This window comes from Podarcis liolepis, assembly GCF_965112155.1.
Source record: "Podarcis liolepis genome assembly, chromosome: 3".
Lineage (NCBI taxonomy): Eukaryota > Metazoa > Chordata > Lepidosauria > Squamata > Lacertidae > Podarcis > Podarcis liolepis.
Genome location: NC_139557.1, coordinates 86,385,494 through 86,408,965, shown reverse-complemented (window position 1 = coordinate 86,408,965; position 23,472 = coordinate 86,385,494). Strand labels below are relative to the sequence as shown.

At 43.7% G+C, this 23,472-nt stretch overlaps 1 protein-coding gene across 5 annotated transcripts in view; it reads left to right on the top strand.

Annotated features, from left to right (window-relative positions):
- The window catches only part of MDGA1 (MAM domain containing glycosylphosphatidylinositol anchor 1), a 239,175-nt gene that overhangs the window by 190,078 nt on the left and 25,625 nt on the right, over nt 1–23,472 (top strand). For all 5 annotated transcript variants that reach the window (XR_014524576.1, XR_014524577.1, XM_083497182.1 and 2 more), the window contains exons 13-14: nt 6,548–6,700; nt 8,155–8,286. Coding sequence is in view for 3 of the 5 variants with exons in the window: in XM_083497182.1 (XP_083353308.1) it covers nt 6,548–6,700; nt 8,155–8,286 (285 nt within the window). In the remaining 2 variants the exon portion in view is untranslated. The remainder of the gene's footprint in view (nt 1–6,547; nt 6,701–8,154; nt 8,287–23,472) is intronic.

The window sequence follows — 23,472 nt, the reverse complement described above, 5'->3', positions numbered from 1 at the left end:
GATTTTATTGTTGTGAAACTGTCCTGAAAGCCTATCTGGCTATTATTTATAATATTAGGTGAAGGTAAAGGTACCCCTGCCCGTACGGGCCAGTCTTGACAGACTCTAGGGTTGTGCGCTCATCTCACTCTAGAGGCCGGGAGCCAGCGCTGTCCGCAGACACTTCCGGGTCACGTGGCCAGCGCAGCACACGGAAACGCCGTTTACCTTCCCGCCAGTAATCGGTCCCTATTTATCTACTTGCACCCGGGGGTGCTTTCGAACTGCTAGGTTGGCAGGCGCTGGGACCGAGCAACGGGAGCGCACCCCGCCGCGGGGATTCGAACTGCCAACCATGTGATCGGCAAGTCCTGGGCGCTGAGGTTTTACCCACAGTGCCACCCGCATCCCCATTTATAATATTATTTAATAATAAATACCGTATTTTTCGCTCTATAACACGCACCTGACCATAACACGCACATCGTTTTTAGAGGAGGAAAACAAGGGAAAAAATATTCTGAATGAAACAGTGGATGTATCATTTTTGTGCTTCATGCTGTGGCCACAGACATGTGATCTGATGGTGAATTTGGGGTGACCCAATGCAAAAATCCTGAGAATCCCTGTGGATCCATGCTTTGTAACCACGTTTTTGCACCATTGCAGCCCCAGGCAACAGTGGGTGCGTGATTTTTTTTGGGGGGGACAGGCTGTAGCCATGGACATGCTATGTGCTCTGATGGTGAATTTTGGCTGACCCAATGCAAAGATCCTGAGGATCCATGTGGATCCATGCTTTGTAACCACGTTTTTGCACCATTGCAGCCCCAGGCAACAATGGGTGTGTGATTTTGGGGGGGGCAGGCTGTAGCCATGGACATGCTGTGTGCTCTGATGGTGAATTTGGGGTGACCCAATGCAAAGATCCTGAGGATCCATGTGGATCCATGCTTTGTAACAACATTTTAAGTGGGGAGGGAAGGAAAAACACAGAAGGCTAAGAATGCAGGAGAGGGCTATAACGTGAGGAAAGGAAGGCAAAAGTTTCCCCCCACCCACCCACACAAGCCAGCCACTGTTTAAGGATTTCATCCTTTTAAATGGAAGAAAGCATATTTGAATGCTGTGTGTCTCCAAAAACAAAAAGCAGGAAGTCAAATCAGAATTTTAAGCCGAACCTGTAATCTCTCTTCCCTTCACAAACATTGTTCCCTCCGGAGCAGGGACAGGATAGAGCGACGCTCTGCTTTCCTCTCTACTTGCCTGGAGGGGAGGGGCTTTCCCTGCTCTTTGTTCCGTTTGAGCAAACACAGCAACGAAACAGAGCAGGGTGGGCAGTAAGACCCTGAGGCAGAATGCAGGAAAACAACAGCTTTCTCTCTCACGGAGCTCCCTTCTCCCTGAAGCGCGGTTTGATTTTTGCCTTATTTTTCGGCTCCAGGGACCACACATTCGCTGCATAACACGCACAGACATTTCCCCTTCCTTTTTAGGAGAAAAAATCTGCGTGTTATAGAGCGAAAAATACGGTAAATAAGCAAGCCAGCACTGAGATCATACTCTGGAATATCCCAGAGTCCCTCGTGCTGCTTTGGTGATGTTCTTTTTCAAACAAGCTGCCCCGTTTCAGTGTATTTAAAATGTCCACATGTAAAATCAGACTTCCCAGGAGAAAATCCCTCCTTCCCTCCTTCCCAGGAGGTGCATTTTAAAGCCCTAGCTGACCACCCACATTGCTTTTCTTTTCCCATTCTCCACATTTACCAAAAACAGCCTCAGGAGACTGCTAATTTCAGAGGAGGGAGGAGGGGAGGAATTCTAGTTAAAATCCTGCCCCCAAATTGAATGCATATATGTGTACATATGTGTGTGTGTGTGTGTGTGCGTGTGCGCGTGCGCGCGCACATGCACAGGTTCCCCCCCCCCCCCGTTCAGTGTATTTGGAGCTGAGCCTCCCTAAGATTAAGACACAAGGCCTCTCAATCTGTTAGTACACCCAAACTGGCAAGAGCCCTATGTGGAGGCAGCTATATATCAACCCAGTGCTCTTTGGCCATTCTGGTGCCATGAAGTGGGCTCATTTCTCTTGTGTCTGTTTTAAAAGCAAAAGGAAGCCATGAATGATATGTGCCATCTTCAGCTAGCATGTGAGCCTTTTAGCAGTCAGCTGAATGCCCTACCTATCAGCTGTCTCTTTCTCCTCCCACACTGAATTCCACAACTGCTCTTCCTGGCGAATTTGGGAGGTGGGCTTATTAGAGTGAAAGAACCATTACACATGGTTGCCTACATAAAATCTTAGGTGTGGATGTCTCGCACTCTTGAATGAAAGGCAAAGATTATATGATTAATGTCCATGGCAGCCTGATCAAGGGGTACATAATGTTGATTAATTTACAGGCTCAGAGAATCGCTTAATGTAATTATTTCTTCATCCATTTTCTCTTTGGTTAATACGATGTTCATGCTTAATGTTGTTAGGGCAAGTACGTGGAGTGAGTAAAGAGCTAGGCATTGGGTATCATCTACCCAAAGAGACTGAGACAGGGTAGTGGGGAGAACACTTATTTCACAGGCCCCTTGAGATTATACATCCCCAAGCCTGACCAGAACAAAACAAAATCTAATTCTCAGAAATTACTCCCTGTTTGACTGTTAGGATCCCTAACAAAGTTCCCAGAATTCACTTATTTATCTTTCTTTCAACTAGTAAATGGATTCAGAATGCCCTGCGCTAATAACCTGACCATATTCCAGTCCTGTTGATTACATTCTGCCTCCTTAATTTTCCCCTTCCGCAATTTTAATGAGTTGTTCCTGTGTGTTGCTAAACAGATGCTATGTTATGGCCCAGAAGGTTCAAGTGAAGGGATTTGTAAATTGCACCCGTCTTCTTTCTTGCAGTTCGGCTAATTCAAGACCATGTGCTGTAAAGCAAAGATGATGGGTTGAGTGCAACACAGTGCTAAGATGAATGTTCCATCAGTGCAAGGATTTCTCCTTGTGCAATGCAACATTCTCCTCTCTGACCAATAAAGGCTCACACTCAGCAGCACAGTAAGCATTGGGTTGGTTCCTTAGTCTGGCAGATGTGGTGGCTCATAATAGCACCTCCAGTACATCGGTGAGATTTTCAGGATTCCCTGTCCAAGAGGTCCAGGGGGACGTATTTTGTACAAATGCCGAAACAGGGGCTAATGGGCTATATAACACCCTAAGATGGCAAAATTTCCTGGAATTGATTCACACCATAGGATGATCCTAAAACCCAGGATCAACCCTGAAGGAATAATCACCCAGCACATGAGCTGGGTGATTCAGGATACACACCCAATGCCTATGCCAGAACCTACTGACATCTGTAATCGATAAAGTCATGGCCATTTGATCCCCAAGCTATTTTGTCTTGTCCTTAGTACTCCTTTGCGCACTCCATCCCCCAATGACCCGGACTCACTGGTCCCGCAAGAGAAAAACCTGTTGTGCTAGTACTAATCCTTCAGCTAGCCCAATAACTTTGTTTAATGTCATCCTCTGAAGATACACAGCAGACCTCTGCCCTAAGATGCAGATCACAATGAAACAGCTGGCTGTATGAAGTGCATAAATGCTCAGTTCAAAGATACAACAATGGGCTGTTGGGATGTGTCTCTGCTCCTCTAGCCAAGCAACAGACAGTGGGAACTATCAGCTTTGAACAGTTCTGGCAACTTGTTTGAGAAGAGTGGGACCAAATTAGAACTTCTTCCCTTTCCAAATCATAAAGAAGATTTGGTCCCTTGATATTGGTGGTCCCTTTGCTTGCATGGTTCACCATCTGTTCGGTGCTGTGTCCAAGGTTCCTGGTCCAGTGCTAAGAGCACTGTTTTGCCCATGCAGTCTCTGGTCCGTACTGAGGGTGGCTTAATGTGTGGTGTGGTCAAATGAGGTCATCATGCCTTGTCAAAGGTTCTCCAATGATAATATATTCAAAAATTTGACTGGAGATAGGTCGCTTCAGTTCTGCTCTGCATTAACCTCAACTTTCCTATTTGTTTTAATTTGCTTTAATTTGAATTGAAATCTGTGAAACTGGTGTGGAGGACAGGGAATTAATTTGCATTGAGTGCTAGCTTGCTGGAGATGGGCAGAGTGTAAGTTGTTTGAATTAGATGGCCTTCAAAGGCATGGTACTCTATGATTATAGGGGTTTCTTTTGAGTTTGCTAGAATTGTGGCTTAGATCTGGAAGCCAAGTGCAACAACCTCTGGCCAGAGTTAAGTAGCTTGCTGAAATGACCAAGCCTTGTGCAACAGCCTTTTCTATGCTGCAGGACTCCCATGTGTGACTTGATCGGCACTGCTAGAACTGGAGCTCAGCCATCTCATTCACATAACGCCTTGGAAGAGCTGCTAAGCAGCTGCCGTCGCGCCTCAGCTCCTGCCTTTCAGATCTGGACACAGAACAGATCAAATAAACCACAGAGACTGTTATTGCGAATCCCAGAGTCTCAGATCTCCTGCCTCCTTTTCTCCTCTAGCTCCAGATGCTGGGCAGTCCCCGGCACTCAGTATTACAAACGGTGGCTAATTTGGATTAGGATGCTAATTAGAAATGAATGGACCGAGTAGAGAGCACTTAGTCAGGGTTAATTAGCAGTTAAGTGGCCAGCCAAGCTCCCTTTGGCTGTGTTCACTTGCAGGAGCTCTCTAGCCGAGTTTCCATGGGGCCCTCCGTGCTTCAGCAGTCGGCAGAGCTTCACCAGGGGCAACCTTTCAGCCCAGAGCTGCTACAAACCATTCCTTCAGGTACAGAGCATCTCTGGGTGGGCACAGGCTAGACTCCTCATACAAAATCTATAGACTTTTTTTTAAAAAAAATATGCTAGGCACACATCCTACTTTGGAAACCCTAATGTGGAATCTGGCCTGTACCCTTCAACACTATGTGGCTGAAGTACCCAAAAGAGAGAGAAAGGAGAAAGCTGGAAACGTATATGTTTTCCATGAAGGCTTTCACACATGCACATGTTTAACCTGGCGTTATGGAGTCCAAAGAAAACTGGAAGAGCCAGGATTTGAATTGTATGTGTGCCTGAAGCACTGAAAAGCCAGACCAAGGATGGTCACCTCCAATATTTTTAGCCATGTATTCTGAGATAGCTCAGTCAGTGGACTCTTAATCTCAGGGTTGTGGGTTGGAGCCCCATGTGAACACATGTACCCATTTGGTATCAAGCTCTGGCACTTCTATATTTCAATGCGCTGAGTGTATCCATAGCTTCACTGTTGGCAAACCAAAGAATAAACCCCCTTTGGGGTCCACTTGGACTCTAGTTCTCCGATCCTTAAAATGATGAAATATTATTATTATTATTATTATTATTATTATTATTATTATTATTATTGTTATTATTATGCCATATACAGATTGCTTCATCACAGAGAGCAAGGGATGTTGGGTGGGCGGGAGGGGGGGGTTGTCTGTAGTCATCTGGGGAAATGTCAAAAAGCATTTCTGAAACACAAATGTTACCTGCTTTAATTGGATACATCAGTCATACGAATGTGATCACAAAGTGTTCTATCAGCACATCTGTACACAAGCAGGGAGTTTCTTGTTGGTATAGAGATTTTACTCTCTCCCACATTTACCCATTGATTTAAACGGAAAGAAGGGATCATTCAGTTCATTTGTGTACGTTCTTCCTGGTCACTATCTTGTGGAAGGTCAGGTCAGGTTACGTGGATGGGTGCATATCATCTCCAGGATCAGAAGTCCAAATACCTGTTGCTCTGGGACATGAGCATGAGAAGGCTATTGTGCTCATGCCCTACCTGCAGACTTCACAAGAGGCAACAGGTTGGCCACACTGAGAAAGAGAACACTAGACTGTGTGGGCCTTTGGTCTGAGCCAGCAGGGCATTTCTTACAGTGGTGCCTCGCAAGACGAAATTAATCCATTCCGCGAGTCTCTTCGTCTTGCGGTTTTTTCGTCTTGCGAAGCACGGCTATTAGCGGCTTAGCGGCTATTAGCGGCTTTAAGAAAAAGGAAACAAACTCGCAAGAACTCGCAAGACGTTTCGTCTTGCGAAGCAAGCCCATAGGGAAATTCGTCTTGCGGAACGACTCAAAAAACGGAAAACTCTTTCGTCTTGCGCGTTTTTCGTCTTGCGAGGCATTCGTCCTTGTGATGAATATGCTGTTTGTGCTTTATTATCACGTCACTGCAGAACCATAACTATTACAAGGCAGGGGCTCTATATGTTTGTTTGCTTGCTTTTTTCATATTTTAGCATATGGCATTCTGGTTAACCTCCCTTCCTTCAGAAGGTCCACTGAAGGGTCTTTTTGGTAGTGATGCCTTCCCTGTGGAATACCCTCCCTTCAGAAGTCAAGGAGATAAACAACTGTCTGATTTTTAGAAGACATCTGAAGGCAGTCCTGTATTGGGAAGTTTTTTTATGTTTAATGTTTTAGTATGTTCTGATATATGCTGTGAGCTGCCCAGAGTGGCTAGGGAAACCCAGCCAGATGGGTGAGGTATATAATAATAAAGTTGTTGTTGTTGTTGTTACTACTACAGGGAACACCTGTCACTTTGAGGATGAGAAGATCTGTGGATATACACAAGACACAACTGACAACTTTGACTGGATTCGTCAGAGTGGTCTGACCCACGACCCCAAGCGCTCTGCCAACACAGGCCCAACCATGGATTTCAGTGGGACACCAGAAGGTAATGGAACTTCCAGCTTCCTTTGCAAAGTTGTATCCCATCCACTCCCCCAATCCTGGCTCCTTCTCAATGAGATTTCTAGTGGGGAGAGAGTGTGGAAACCTTAAAGTCCCTTGTATATTTACCATTCCGTGCTGAACTAGGAAAGAGGGAGGGGGCTCTAGCCATCAGCAGTCTATATTTTCTTCCACTCCCTTTTTATTTACTTCCTCAGAAATAATCCTGTCCAGGTTTTCATCTCTCACGTATCTAAGTACTTCTTCCTCTCATTTTCATGCTGGGAGCTAGAAACATTGCAGCATCTGTTAAGTCCTAACACCCTACAATGCAATCCTTTGTTCACCCCTCCCTCTAGTCCATCCCCCCCCCCCCGACTGGCACCCTCAGATTCTCACATAGCAGAGGTCTCTACGTGACAAGAACTGTTCTGGGAATTTTGTAGAATATAGAAAGGATTGTTGCCTCTAGCTTTTGCCAAGTCCTCTACAAGACAGATTTAGCTCTCAGTATCATACTCCGCCTTGGAACCTGAGGACAAAATAGATTGGTTTTCTACACACACACACACATCTGCTCTGCATTGGGCATGGGGAGCAGGCAGTTAATTTGCATGTTTCTTATTCGCATTAAATACCCAATTAAAACTCCCACAGCTTTGTTTAGGGGAATCAGGAGAGCATTAGTCCTTGTTACTGGCTAATTGCCTGCTGCCAAATGTCCTTGTTCCATTGATAGTTGCTTTGAAGTCACAGAGGAGAAAAGCAAGTGGAGAGGGAGACATGTTTAAACACTCAGAAGTGTTCAGGCTGGTTTCTGCAGCAGGAGTCCACTGAAATCTCCAACTCCTGGGGCCAGGTACTTCTGGGACGCAATCCATGTCACCCCTGAGAAGAGATTACAATGTTAAAAACAGTGTCACTCAATTATCATTTGGAGGAGATGGGTTGAGTCAAGCCACCTTTTAAACCTGCCACCTCAGAGGCCATCTCCCATCCTGCGCACATTCTGTTTGGGGCTGCTGTAAGCATCCCATCTCTGGCTACCTGTGTACAATAAGATAGAGAAAATCAAAGGTGGGAACAAGGGCACCAAGAAGGCCACCACAAGCAGGCTAGAAAGCAGGAGGGACTGTGGCCATGAGAAGATTCTTAGCTGGACAGCTGCTGGCCTCCTGTAGCCTCTTACACTCACCCAGTCTTTGGGGCCTTGCTGTTGCCCAGAGTGAATAGAGAGTGCTATCTAGGCTGCATCCAACAGTGAAGTGTCTTTTGCCATTGCACATTGGTGGGGAAGTATTGGTGGAGAGTATGTGGCTGGCTCTCACTCAGCTCCCCAAAGGTAGCTGGTTTTCCTTTCTAAATCCTTTTGAGCATACTTTTCCTTACCTTGTTGGCCTGGAGAGAGGTGTGATGATGCATTGCATTCCCCACCACCTTTGTTTCCTTGCTCTTCAGGCTACTACATGTTCATCGAGGCATCTGCACCCCGGGTGAAGAACGACAAGGCTAGGCTGATCAGCCCCATGTACAACATGACTGCCAGATTCTGTGTCTCCTTCTATTATCACATGTATGGGAAGCACATTGGTGAGTGATCTTCTTGGCTAGGATGGGGGAAAGGATGCTTTGAGAAGAAGGGCTTACTGAATATTATGGGGAAACAATCCTCCTCTAAGGTATGCCAGACCTGGTTTCTGCTGGTGCTTAATGGCTCTTGCTTCCTGGCACTGAAGTTCGGTTTTGGCAAATAACACTTTTCATTTTGCTGTTTGGAAAGCAGAGTTGGAGCTCAGCCTCTCTCCTAGGATATGTCTACGCCCCTCACCCTGACACACCCTTTCCTAGTTTTATGCTGTAGTGCACAGTTGAGATTGGGTAAAGTGTTCTGGGAAGGCAGGTAACCATTCCCTGTGACACCACAATATGGAACATGGGCAGCCAGCTGTGCAGATCACTCCTCGTTTCTAAGCATTTAGAACAGGTGTGGGGAATCTTTGGCCCCCAGGTGTTGCTGGGCTACAACTCTCATCATCTCTGAACATTGGCCAAGCCTCCCGAGACGGATGCAAGCTGTAGTTCAGAAAGTCTGAAGGGCCAGAGGTTCCCCACACCTGTTTTGCAAGAACATCCTTCACATTTCCAGGCATGTATCTGCATCACTAGTGCTAGAAAACTGATTATGATTTGAGTTTTTTAAAGGGAGAAGTCATGTTTGCCAAGATTGTGACAGCTGTTGTTTTCTGCACCGGAGCCGTGATTTTGATGAAATTAATTCCTGTTATCCTCTAATCTTGCACACATATTTATTTATTTATGGTCTTTCCTTAAGATAGTACAGGGAATCCTTTTTCATTGCTACCTCTTTTATTGAAACTTTAGAATATGATGTAGGTAGAAACTGATTTATGAAAATAACTGTGGGGTGTGGTTTGGAAAGAGCTTAGACGGAATGTTTAAGAAAGGGCAGTTGTTGCATCAGTAGGGACTCCCTGGTTGCTATTTTAATTTAAGGAGGGTAAATAAGAGACGCAGGAAAATGGCAAAAATAATGTGAAAAAAGCAATTGGTTTTATGGGGCAAAGTCATTTTGAAGGGCAGCCTCCCGCCTGCTGTTTCTCTTTCTCTTGTTTCACCTCCTGTCTCCAGCCACCAAGATGAAGCTGTAGCACTTGGCGTATGCCACAGAAGTGCCTAATGAGTTTCCACATTCAGTCAAGGAGCAATTGCTAATTTGTCACCTCTTGATTATAATTTCATTAATTTGAATAATAAATGCAGTCTTTCTGAAAGCCCACTAAGTTATTAATCACCTGCTGGACTGGAGCCTGACTGAGAAATCGGAACCCAGTCAGGAGGAGTATGTCTGCCTGTTGGTAAACGGGGCCGCTAAAGTGAGTTAATTAACATTTTCCTCTGTCTGAGCACATGAAATTTCATTAAGCGCTGGTTCTCCTCTCACAGGGAAGAGATGAGAATTGTCCTCAGATGCAGGGTCCAGTAAGCTCTCTAAATCAGATGTGGGGGATTTTTGGCCTTCCAGGTGTGACTCAACTACAACTCCCATCTGCCCTAGCAGGTGTGGGCAATGACCAGGGATGATTGGAGCTGTAGTCTGGCAACATCGGAAGGACCAACGGTTTCCCCACACCTGCTCTAGATAAGTAATTATTTCAGTGTAAGCTGCTTTCCAGCAAGCTGTGCATGCCTCTAGTGATGGAGCCATGGCTCAGCTGCAGAACACTTGCTTTAAATGCAAAAAGGCCCAGGTTTAATCCCCAACATCTCCTGTTACAGCTGGGGGAGACCACATCTGAAATCCCAGAGAACTGGTGCCAGTCAGCGCACACCAGGGGTGGCTAATGTGTGTCCCTCCAGGTGCTCCTGGACTGTAACTCTCAACATCCCTGACCTTTGGCCATGCTGGAAGGGACTTAGGGGAGATGGATCCCAACAACCTCTGGAGGTCCACAAGTTAACGACCCCTGCTGCAGACTATTCAGAACCAGAGGTACCTGTGATCTGACTGGATAAGTCAGGTTCCCATGTCAATATGATAATTGTTCTCATTACTGAAGTTACATAGTTGATGTTTTGGTGACTAACCTGACCACCCATGTCTGCCCGGTTGATAGGTGGCTCATTCTGTCCAGCGTCAGAGACAGATGTTTGTGTTACTCTGACTTTACATGATATCATGGTTGTCTTCTAGGTTTGTTTGATAAAGGTTTGAACCAGGGCTTTGTATTGTGTATGGCTACCATCCTGTTCACATCTGGCTAATTTTGGCTTTTCCTTGGCCAATCCTTAAACTATCCATTGAGCAAACAGTTCCTCCAGCCATTGTGGAAGGGATTTTTATGTATAGTATTTCTTGTACTGGAAAAGATTGGCTAATATGCAATGCTGCAGAAAAAGAGAGCTGTTTCTACATTTCTTATCAGAGTTGTGACGTCACATAAGAGAATATCATAAGAAACCATTAAGGTAGTATGCCATTTGCCACCACTGCTGCCATCAATGGTTCAGAGATTTCTCAGAGGTGTTGAACGTTGAAATTATTATGGCATGGACACTGCTGGGGACAGTTTGGGGCTGGCAGTCTGTTTAGCTTTGACTTCAACTACTAAGAAACCCAGTGGAACCGCCTCTGACCCCACAAAATCCACCTTTTCTCCTCTTCCACGTTCGCCATCATCATGCCCCCCTTTACAATGTCTTGATTCTCCATTGTGATTTTAGGTAGATTTCTCTATTTTCTGCTTCCATGTAGCAATACCGAGAGTCTGTTTTCGTGCAAGGTGACTGCATTCTTTTGGCTTTACTTTAATGTTGTTTTGAGTTTCCCAGGGTGTGCACTAAGGGAAGCATAAATATATTTTGAATTATTTAGAAACCAGACACAGTGTACAGTCAGAGATGAAGAAAATTGAGAGATTTTTATCAGCCCGTTAAAAATTAAGCTTGTAACACAACTGGCAGTATTGGGTCAATTGGGTCAATCCTAATATCTAAATTCATTTCCTTCGATCCTTCATTCCTTTCTTCTCTCTCTCTCTCTCTCTCTCTCTCTCTCTCTCTCTCTCTCTCTGTTTTGTGTTGTGCTATGGCATTCATCATTTCTGTTTCTAATCATTTTTGCTTCCATTTATTTTGTGAGTGTATCTGGACCAAAGCCAGGATGTTCCTAATAAGCCAGGATGCCCCATGAACTGAGTGAGATGGCACAAACATGTGATAGCTTGCCTTGATCACTTCTCAGCTTGTCTCTTGTTCGATAATTGCCTGAGGTGATAAGAGATAGATTTGTGATAGCAGTTTCACTTGCTCAAGTAATGGCTTCAATTATCATGAGATAAACATGATTCATGCTAACTCTTCTTATGGTATAGTAAGAGATAATATTTTTTATATTATCTTACGCCAATAAATATGGTTCTGTGTTGTAGGTGGGAGGGATGGTCATTATTAAGCTCTGTCCTTATTCTTTCTTTCCCTCAGGCATCTGACTGACACATGTTCAAAGGTAGCATTTTCTAGCACTCATTTAGTGTGTTGTTGCTGATTACCACTGCCTAGAGATTCTCACTGTTCATCATCAGTGATTCTCCCATCAAGAAATCACACTTGCTAAGGGAGCTTTTAAGGGGTACTGTACTTGAAACTGGAAGGGTCAAAAGGAGTTTCCAGTGGATGAATTCTGCAAACTTCCTTGGAAGGAGGACAAGGCAATGTACCAGTACAGCCCTGGGTATCTGGCACTGGCACTGATAGCTTTTGTTCCCTAGCTTCAAACTACTTGTTCATTTCCTTGTTAACACTCCCAAAGGAAAGTGATAGGGCAGCCTCATATAGTAAAGGCAAGAATTATTTGAGAACGAGACTTCGTTGGATTTAACTAGTATAGTAACACACGCTGTGTGAATCAGTCAGCACATTTAGCTTAGAACACATGTGGTGTTAACAAGAAGGTGCTTGGTCATCTCATTTCACTTTCCTGTGCAGCAGGAGGTTACTGAGATACATCTCTTACAGGGTCTGTTTCCTTGTATTGCTCTTTATGGTCTCTTTGAAAAATATATTTACAAATACAGAAGCAGAGCATTTTGGAAGCAAGCAGACTCCTGAAGCAGACAGCACTACTGCTCATCATGCCTCAGGTTCCCAAAGCAACAGTGTGAACCCACCACAGTCTTCAACTCACAGTCCTCCTTAAAAACTCACAGCTTCCCTCTATTGCTTCCTGCAAATTTGCTTCTTGCTTATGCAGTCTCAGACCCCACTCTGCCAGCAGGTTTTCCATTCAAAAAATATCCTCCTCATTCATTCTTAAAGGAATCAGCTAGTCATCCTGACAACTAGCAGCCTATCAGTTTAAATTAAAAATAGCCAACTCTTCCTTAAATTGCCAGGATAGCGTTGCGATCACACAAACAAACAGGCAGAGAAGTGTGATGCTTTCAAATGTGTTTCCTACTTCACCAATCCTTCTGTCACTCAAATATTTAATTTCTACATAACAAAGGGACAAAGCTGATGGCCCTGTGTATTTTCGTCCAACTGTATATTGAAATGTGGGTTTGGCTGGACCATATGTAAAGGGAAAGCTGGACCAGAAAGGCCCTGCTGGATTAGATGGGAAGTCAGCAAGCACGACCTGAGCACAACAACACTCTCCTCATGTATGAGTCCCAGCAGCTGGCATTCAGAGGTGTACTTTTTCCATCAGTAGAGGTAGAGCATAGCCATATTGGCTACTAGCCACAGGGAGCCTTATCCTCTATGAATTGGTCTAATCCTCTTTTAATAAAGTCCTCCAAGTAGGTGGTCATCACTACATCTTGTGAGAACAAATTCCATGGTTTAACTATGTGCTGTGAAGAAGTACTTGTTTTTTTCTGTCCTGAACATTCAGCTTCAGAAAACAGCTCAGGTGACCTGACTGGAGCACTGGAAAGACATGTAACATAGCAGGGAATATTTCATAAAAAAGGAATGGTCAGGCAATACCAGGCAGTTCATTCATTCTTTGACTCTGTTCCAGATACAGAAGCATCTCAATCTCCCTCTTACATGTCCCTACACACATATGGGGAGGGAGAGAGGCATACAGAGATGCATTATATACTACCATGAGGATTCTTCAGTGTGCTGCTGATGCAGAAGTCCTGCACATCACAGAAAGCCTCGCTGCAAAATTTATTTACAGTGATGGGGCCAGTTTTGTCTCATGTTTTGAACCAAAGCATACATTGGCCTGTTCAGATTCCCCTCTTATCACCTGCATCACATCCCTGCTTGATGCTACCTGTCAGAATGTGCCATGACTGTTGCAGGGAAGAGCTATGAGTAGGAAACTAGTGTCCTGCTTGCTTCTGCTTACAGAAGCAAGGTCCACATAGATTCACATAGATTGTGCACCCTATCATACTGTGTTTTATGGGGATGTATTTTTTCTGGGGAGGAAAAACATCCCATCCAAATTAACCCAAGGAAAATCACTGGCTAAAAGCTCCATGATATGATCATAGAGAGAAGTCACGCTGCATAGAGCCTCCTGGGGCTTCCGAGAGATCCTTTTGCTTCAGCCTGTTCAATGGAACTCTAGTGATGGCAGGTAATGTGGACAGGATGAAGTTGCCACCTGAAAGAGTTGAATTTCATATTAACGTAAGTATCCTCGTGGATCTTGCTACTGTGGATCAAGCTGTGGCTTTTAGATGAGCAAGTCCCACATTTCATTAGCGACTTAAATGTTGTGTGGTATGTTACCACACACACCACCATTGCAGGCTCATCATAAGCAGAGTTATATGGACCCACAACCCAAATGCCTTGTATTCATTTACAGTTGTATGCCATGGCTAGTGTATCAGGCAGGCCATGATGTGTTCTCTCTCTCTCTCTCTCTCTCTCTCTCTCTCTCTCTCTCTCTCTCACACACACACACACACACACACACACACACACCACTAATACAGTGTGGATGAGTCTTATTACACTGTGGAATGAAACTACATACAATTTGACATGTATTTATTTTTTAATAACCCGCTTATTATCTTTTTTCCTTTCCCATTCTTTGCTGCACGACTCAAAAAGCTAGTTTACTCTCCACAATTTGACTATAACATATCCATAGCCATCCAGGCAAATCTTCCCTGGGAGAGTTCCCAGACACTGCTCGTTTATAATAGATATGACGAAAGAGAGAAACAGAATACAAATGGAGCGTTTGTAGCCAGAGTATAAAATATTCAGTAACTAACAGACTAGGGTGATGTTGAATATCTCTCAGCTGAGCGGACAGCCGGGTGGAGGGGAGCTCTCTAGAGGCCATTCCCATTCCTTTTAATTTATTTGGCTGCTGTTCATTCTCTCTCTCTCTCTCTCTCTCTCTCTCTCTCTCTCTCTCACACACACACACACACACACACACACACACATTGTCTTTTGGGTGTTTCTGCTCGTCTTTTCGGCATCTCTTGCCATCTTTGAATTAAGACTTTCCCCTTTGCTGGTGATCCACAGAGGAATTGAAATAACAAGAAACTTAAGTGGAGGCTTCTTAGAATCTCGGAGTCTGTACCACAGAGCGGCAGCTACTGAGGGCAACTTGTTTACTGAACGAGAACGGAATTTGTAATAAATCCAAAGTTAGTCAACTTCTGAAGGGCACATCAACTACTGCCACTCAACATGCATTTGGTGAGCTCAGTGCGTAGCAGTGGAAGTCCAGAAAATGTTTTCAATCACTGGCTTCCCATCCATTTGCAAGCACAATTCAAGGTGTTGGCTTCAACCTTGAAAGCTTTATGTGGCTTGGAACTTGGACACTCAAAGTCAAACATGATCTTGCCCATCTGTTGGGATCATCAGCTGAGGTCCTTCTCCAAGTATGCCCGCCATCAAAAGTTGGGAGGGTGGCAACCAGGAAAACAGCCATTTCTGTCATGGTGTCTGAATCTTGGAGTGTACACTGCTAAGGGAGTTTTCTGATTAAACGGTCTATAAATTTTCTAAATAAATAAAATAGGTGTTCTTCCAAAGGCCACTTGCCTGTCACAAAGTTTTCCTGGCTTTAAGCATCCCGGGAGTAAGAATTTTCTGTTTGCTCAGGTTTTTAATGTTGGGTGGATTTATGCTGCCAGTAGAGGTATTTTCTCTCTTTCCTCTTTTCTGTAGCTTGTAATATGTTTTAATTGATTGCTCCTAGTGTTTTATTTATTTATGCTGTTTTGATTGATGGGAGCTGCCTTGAACTTCTTAGAAAAATTGCATGGTGGGATAAAAATGCTTTCATTCATTCACTAGTCCAAGCATCCCCAACCTGCAGCCCTCCAGATGTTTTGGCCTATAACTCCCATGATCCCTAGCTAACAGGACCAGTGGTCAGGGATGATGGGAATTGTAGTCCAAAACATATGGAGGGCCGAAGGTTGAGGATGCCTGCACTAGTCCATTGGACAGGTCAGAAAGAAGATGGATGGAGAATGCAAGGGACTGACCAATAAGCAGCTGATATAAGGTGAAACAGGGTTGGGTCAGTAGGCAGTATAGGTTTAGGTAAAGCTAGCAATTAGCAGAGCTGTTATGGCACAACAAAACTCTTTACTTCATTGATTAGAGAGAATAATTAAATGTAGTCACACTCATCTCATAGTGATGTAATTTTATTGTCTCAGAAAGTGGACCACATTAGTTATCTTCCAGAAATGGCCACAAATAGGATCTTCCTCAGTCCTCCTGAACTTGGGGTCCTTCAGACATTTTGGACCACAACTCCCATCACTCTCAGCCAGCTGGCTGGCACTGATGGGAGTTGTAGAACAAAACATTTGGAGGGCATCAGCTTGGGGAAGTCTGGCATATGTGACAAAATGTCAGGTGTTGTGCTCTGAAGTTCTCCTCTTATCCATTTTCATTTCTCTCAGAACAGTAACATGCTATGTGAGTTGTTCACGTGTCATGATTCCTATCAGTCTAAAGTCTTTGCATTAGCTGGTTTGGAAATGGATGAACCACAAACACTGAGTAATTTCTTGCATTTAATTTTTTTTCTGCTCCAACTACCTCTTAATACATTGATAGGATTTTCCTTTCTTCTTTTTAAAATTAGTAATCATCATATAAGTGATTGTTCCCTCCTGGGTATTTCATTGACTTTAGCAGCTGGGATAGTGACTTGCACATTACACACACATAAACACACACACACACACACACACACACACACACACCGCTAACTGCAATGAAGAATGCTGATTGTAAGTCTATCCTTTTTGTACAAAGCTTTATAAACAAGTAAATCTGGGAGAGTGTTGAATTTAATGCCTCCAGCTTAACTAGCTTGCGAAGCAGTCTGCACGGCTCTTAAAAAGGCAGCCAAAAGACTGTGAAGAACAGTAACAACATTTCCATAGCTTTAAGTGAGCTTTGCATTTATCATAAACGATAATGGTCATGGGCACAGTCATTATTTTGAAACAGTAGATGTTTTTGTATTGAGGTAATGCTGGGTTGTATTTCTAATAGTGTAAAATAATGATAAAAAAGGATGCACACAGCGGATAACATCCAATTGTGTCTGCCCAGCAGCAAAACAACTTGTGCAACAGTCCTTCTCCTTCTCTAGCCCCCGCAACCTCCTATACCCCCCTCAAATCTGCTTCGCAGCATTAGGGAATATCACCTACCATGCTGCTATAATTCTCTGACACAAGCTTCATTGAGAGGAATAGGGAATGCAACTGATTTGAGAATAGTGAATGGTTCTGGGGGAAGGAACAGTTATTGTGTCATCTTTCATAGATCCAACCTTTTCATACAACATTGCCACTCACCCTAGAATTACTGAGCTAGTTTAGTGGGTATGGATGAGCAAAGACCAAGAAAACAATGAAACAGAAGCTGAAGTTGTTGAACACAGGCACAAAGAAACAATATATAATGCATCTCCAAGAACAACACATGATATCTATGCCTTGTCACTGATACTTGAAATTTGTACATCGTACACCCACGAAGCGATTCTTTTGCAAATATTCATGTTTCCAAATATGTAGCTTTTCAGAGGCATTTCCACTTTCTTTAGGTTATAAACCTGCAGGCAAGATTTGTTCCTTTTTTATGTAATTATAATACAGCGCCCAGTCCTTGAGGCACTTTATACATAATAAATATTATTATTAACTATCCCAGAAAGTCCAGCGCAATAGATTCAGAAGCTGAACGATGAGATATTGGAGGGCTGAAAAGCAGAATGAATAGAATGGAATGGAATAAGTGTTGCACCCCAGTCGCCAAGTGGTGTGATATTCAAGGGGTTCCAGGCTTCAGTTTCCTTGAAATAAAGGGCAGTGGAGACTGTGCAGTCTTTATGATATATATATATATGATTTATTTATACATATATACAACCTGAGCCTACAGTGGAGCAGCTCACAGCATTAACATCTCAAGAAGGTCTTGCTTCTCTCATACCCTCAGCCTTGGATGCCATCAGAAATCAAACCACATGGTTTGATCTTGTCACCCATCCTATTTAACATCTATATGAGTCTGCTCAGGGATTTGGGGCAAGCTGCCATTAATATTTTCCCACACCAACCTGCCTGGTCTTTCAGGTCAACTCAAGAGGCCTATCTGGTGGCCCCAGTGAGGGATGAGGTTGGCAGTGCAGGGGCCCATAGTAGGGCTTTCTCAGTGGCTGCTCCAGAACTTCAGAACAACTTGACCACTGAGGTACCTCTAGCCTCAATATTATACTCGTTTAGGAGACAGGTGAATAATTACCTCTTCCATCAGACTTTTAGATGTGAGGAGGTATAATTTGTTGAGTTTAGTTTGTATTGTGCCCATTGCCAACTTACATTTTGCCATTTTAGTTTATGCACCCACAGAGCACGACAGGGGTCACAAACACTCCACAGCACACAGATTCTCCTCCGGCCACACAAACACCCACACAAGTAAACATACACCCTCACATACACAAGGATCCCCCTCCTCCACCATTCCTCCTCTCAGTCACTCTTTTTCGTCCTCTTCTCCCCTGGCTCTTCCTCTTCAGCAGGGACTGATGGCCAGTGGCAGCTGAATCAAATAGCCCAGCTGCTCCCTTCAGGGGTCAGAGGAGTGAGGATTTCAGAGTGTTTAAAATGCTGAAACAGCCTCTTTCTGGACAATTTGTCAGACTCTGCCACGCTTCTCTCCTTTTCAGGGAGTCCCACCTCCGGGGCTTCCAACAGCTCATTCATTTAAACAATGGTAGCCATTATCCTCCACTGTGCTGCTTGGCCTGCTTTCAGTGTTGGGTGGTGTGTGTTTGTTAGTACTTAGCATTATCTTTGTTTTTAGTGCACTTCTTATCACAGGGCACTTGGGAGGCAATATCTGTCACACATGGCGATAACCCACTGCCTGCCACTGGCATCCCATTTGCTTTACTTCCCAGCACGGAACACTGAATTTTCTGGAATGTAGCATTTTATGGCAACTGAGATTATAAAACAATGATAGCTTGGATTTAATGGGATAGGAATGCTTTTCCCTACGTTGAACAGGTTTTAATTTTTAATGTTGAAACTCCTCCTTTCCGGACAATATGTAGTGGAATGTGCACTGCAAAAAAAAATATAACGACATTTTTTAGAATGCAAAGTAAGCTTATTTTAACTATGAAAACAAAACATCTCCTCCTGCTTCTCTAGGCCTGTCCTTTTGCTTCTTCAGTGCCTGATAATCTGCCCAACCCTCAGAAGTATTCATCCAGAAAGGCACCGATGCATCACAGCAATCTATGCAAAGCTTTGGATTCTCTGCTCGATACTAAGAAAGCATTGTAATTTGGCATATATTTGCATAATTGATGTGTCTTCTGCTGCTCACGGGGAAGGGCAGAGAGCAATGCCAGGGCAGTGAAGCCTCCCCTGCTTTAGAAGCTACTGGAAATGCCACCAGAACCTCTTTCTGTCATCTGCTGTGTGTGTTCATTTTGAGTAACATACCAAGGGATTTAGGGTGACGTATCACCCAAACCTCAGTCACCGGAATCTCAAGAGATGCTTTTTTTATTTTTTTAGGATATTATGTAGGCTATACTAGGATATTGTAGTTTAATAAGCAAATGCAGGTATCAGTTATTGAAATTTTAAAAACCCACCTTTGTTTCCTGAATGGTACCTGTGTTTTGCCCCGTGATCTAAATTTGTTGATGCTTTTGTATATGGCTTGCCAATGTGTGTCTGAAACCTCTGATATCCCCAACAGTCCTGGCCAAGATCTTAGGCAGGACGATGCCAAAGCAGGACTATTTCAGTCTTGCTTTGGAAAGCAAAGGAGCCAGTTAAGCTGGCGTACAAGAAGCAACCAGTGTGGAAGGCAGAGCATGTGAACAGGCCAGTGAAAGGGATTTAGTTGTTGCTGCCTGCATGCCACGTTCACTCAGTCAAACCAATCCTTTAATCTTCGTTTGCTACCATCAGGCCATCTCTCCTTAATTGCCATTCCTGCCTTCCTCCATCCTTATCCCGTGCTAACAGTATGCAGTATGAACAGGGCAACATCTTTGCTGATCTTTAGGCATGCTGCTAAAAAACCTCTTCTTATATATTTAGGCATTTTAAAGTAGCATTTTTTCACTGATAGTAGACATATTTATAGTTGGTCTGTTATCTTTTGCTTATTTTATTACTTTTTATTACTGTTTATCAGTTGATGATTTGTTGCATATTATCTGCAGAGTCTTTTTAGATAAAAAGGTGATTATGGCTGTGGTTCTATACCCATTTACCCGGGAATGAGCTCCATCATATTCAGTGAGACTTACTTCTGAGTAGGCATGTATAAATTGTGCTGCTAGGCTTAAATTCTATACACAGGTACGTGGGAGTAAGACCCATTGAACATAGTGGAACTTACTGCTGAGTAAATATGCACAAGATTACTACACAGTATTTTAAAATACAGACGACCTCCAGCCTCACGCATCCTCCAGCCTCCTGCTGGCCCCAGAGCTTCAGTTCCTGTTGTGGATATATTTGGTACAGTATTTTTGATTTTTGAAGAGCACTATTTTAGAGAGAGAGAAGGAGGTAGGGCATTTAAAGGGTGTTTAGGGGATGTCCCTTGTTAACATGATTTTCACTGAAATGTAACCCCTACATAAGTGGGGAGTTGCTTGAAATAAAAACAGAAGTCATATTTGGCTTGGCTCACCCACTTCTATCTCAGAGGAGGAAAATCTCTATCTGCTGAGGTTGGCCTGTGAATTGGCACAAGTCTCATTGAACTCAGTGAAGCCTGTTTCTGTGTAGACATGCATACTATTGCACTGTGACTCGTGTTCATGCAGAGTTTTAAAACTGAGTCAGAGGTAGACAAATATGTCAATTTCAGATTCTCTCAGTTTCTCTTTTTCCCCAGTCTTGAATTTTCAACGTTTCCACATCAGTTTGCATTAAAAGAGAAAAAAGTCCTCACGAAAATTCACCAGGATTTTAGTGAAGATTTCTCCCAATATACAAAATTTTGCAAGGTGGTTGTTATTTATTTATTTTATTTATTTATTAAATATTTATACTGCCCTTCACCCAAAGATCTCAGGGCAATTCACAGCATAAAAACCACAAAATGTTATTCAAAACAAGAACAACACAAACAAGAACAACACAAACAACTCTCCCTCCCACAAACACATTTGAAAGTTCATAGAATGTTAATTTTGCAAAATATTATGAACATTTGTATGTTATCTTCACATTTATAGGCATGCATTACCCCGGTATATGCATTTTTATTCACATTACTTGACTGGAGAACTGCACTGCAAAAATTGGGCAACTGTGAATGTCAAAGGAGGGCTGAGGCTCAGTTCATGAGTTGTTTCAGCAAGTGTGTGAATTAGGTAAGCTGGTCTTCAGAATGCAAATTGGATCGCATTTCTCCCCCAACCCTAGTCCCAGAGTATTATCATTTATTTACTTATTCAAATAACCTCTAGCCCGCCTTTCAGGGCACAGCCCTCCCAAGGCTGTTCACACACAAAAAATCCATTAAAAATCACATAAACAATTAATAATAATAATAATAATAATAATAATAATAATAATAATAATAATAATTTATTATTTGTACCCCACCCATCTGGCCGGGTTTCCCCAGCCACTCTGGGCAGCTCCAGCCACTCTGGAGCAACCCCCTCCCCTAAATTGAATGTGCAGCAGCAATGAGTAGTGGCTGTGCTGACAGAGAGAGTGGTCCCTTCCAGAGACGGCAGCTGCTTTTTCAGGAGGTTGAAGAACTGCAAGACTTAATAACTGCTGCCTGGTTGCCCCCCAGGGCTCGAGGCATTTCATTACTTATTCAGTCCTTGAAATCTCTGGATGGAAAACTTATTAGGCACTTTAGGAGATATAAAGAGGAAAATTGGAGTTCTAATTGCATGTCCACTTTCCCTTCCAGTGTTTCTAAGACACCTTGTAGTCTTCTGTGCAGTGTACTAATGGCTTGAACAGCCATACGGGCATCTCCTTTGTATCTCCCAAGCTTGCTGCCTCATCCCAGAAAACAGAAGCCTGACCACTGCATCTCTGCTTAGTTTAATTTGTTTCACTATGTGCAAATTATAATTGCCCACCAAGCTTAAGAAACGAATTTCAAGATGCACAGCACACCTGGACAGCGTGCCAGCCACACGTTCAAGTCGTGCAAGGGGGGAGGGGTTATTTTTAAACAAGCAAACAGAAATTACCATCCAGCTGTGGAGTAAACCAAAAAGGCAGGTGAATTAGCTGGTTGTGAAGCATGAAATGCCTAGATGAAGTGATTTTGCTAACATTTCAAAGGCGTTTCACATCCACTGAGAACTGGAAAAAACAGCAACACTGCCCTAAAACGCCTAAGGGTCCAAGACTACTAAGTCATATTGAGAGCTCCCTTTCTTAGTTAGAATCGAGACACCGCTGCCTAGGGTGGCAAGGTGGGAGAAGATGCAGGGATTCTGCATCTTCAATAGTTGTTCAGAAGAGGAAATTTCTGCAGCTGTGGCTTACACTACGAACTCCTCCTCCTGGAATTCACTCTTCTACGCAGTTGTAAAAGGTGCAGGAACCTTGTCCTCTTTTTCAACTAGCCACTCCAGTGTTGGTGCAGCTATCAGTACAGTCTTCCCCAACCTGGTGCCCTACAGATGCTACTGGACTCCAACTTGATGGTTCTACATCCTTTCTGTGTACCACCTGAATAGAGCTCATGAACTACCAGAGGCTTGCAGACCACTGTTTGCAAAGCTCTGGGTTAGGATATTAAATGCAAGCACCACCACTTTCAACTGTGCATCGAAAAATGGAGAGGCAGCCAGCAAAATTATTTTAACACCAGCATGAGGTGTTTCTTGAAGCTGGTCCCAGTCAGCTGCTTGGCTGCTGTATTTTGAACTATCTGCAGTTTCCAAGGAGTCTTCGAACAAAGATCTTTGTATAATGCATTGTCATAATCGAATCCCACTTTGAACTTAATGGTAGATTTACAGTGTTACCTCGGGTTACATACGCTTCAGGTTACATAAGCTTCAGGTTACAGACTCTGCTAACCCAGAAATATTACCTCGGGTTAAGAACTTTGCTTCAGGTTGAGAACAGAAATCGTGCTCTGGCGGCGCAGCAGCAGCAGGAGGCCCCATTAGCTAAAGTGATGCTTCAGGTTAAGAACAGTTTCAGGTTAAGAACGGACGTCTGGAACGAATTAAATACTTAACCTGAGGTACCACTGTATCCTCTCTGGATATAGACTGAGGCGCTTTGCATGACCAGATGAGTTTCTGACAAAAGCTGAAGGTGGGGAAATATACTTGGCTAGCAATACTGGACACATCCTGACATCCCTTCCTTACGCCCAGTGTCAGTTCTCCAGCATGCTTTTCTCCTGCCCAAAGAATTCCCTCTCACTGGTACCCTTCAACATTGAGCCCTTTCTTTGCCCCACCGTTCTCCTCTGCCTTGATGGCTTTCATCTCCGCCGCAGGAGACAGTCGGAGCAGAGGCCAGCTGCCATTCATATCCCCACCTCTGCATGCAAGAGCCTTGCACTCAACTCTGTGTCTGTCAGACTGAACTAGGAGTCTGCTTCACAGGCCTACAGTAAGGTTCAAAGGAGCAAGGCACACAGAGAGAAAGAGAAAGAAAGAAAAAAGAGGGAGGGAGAACTCAGCTGCTCGTTTTCACTTTCATACTGTGTCTTAAGAGTTCCTGAGTCAGAAGGGAAAAATTGCCACCT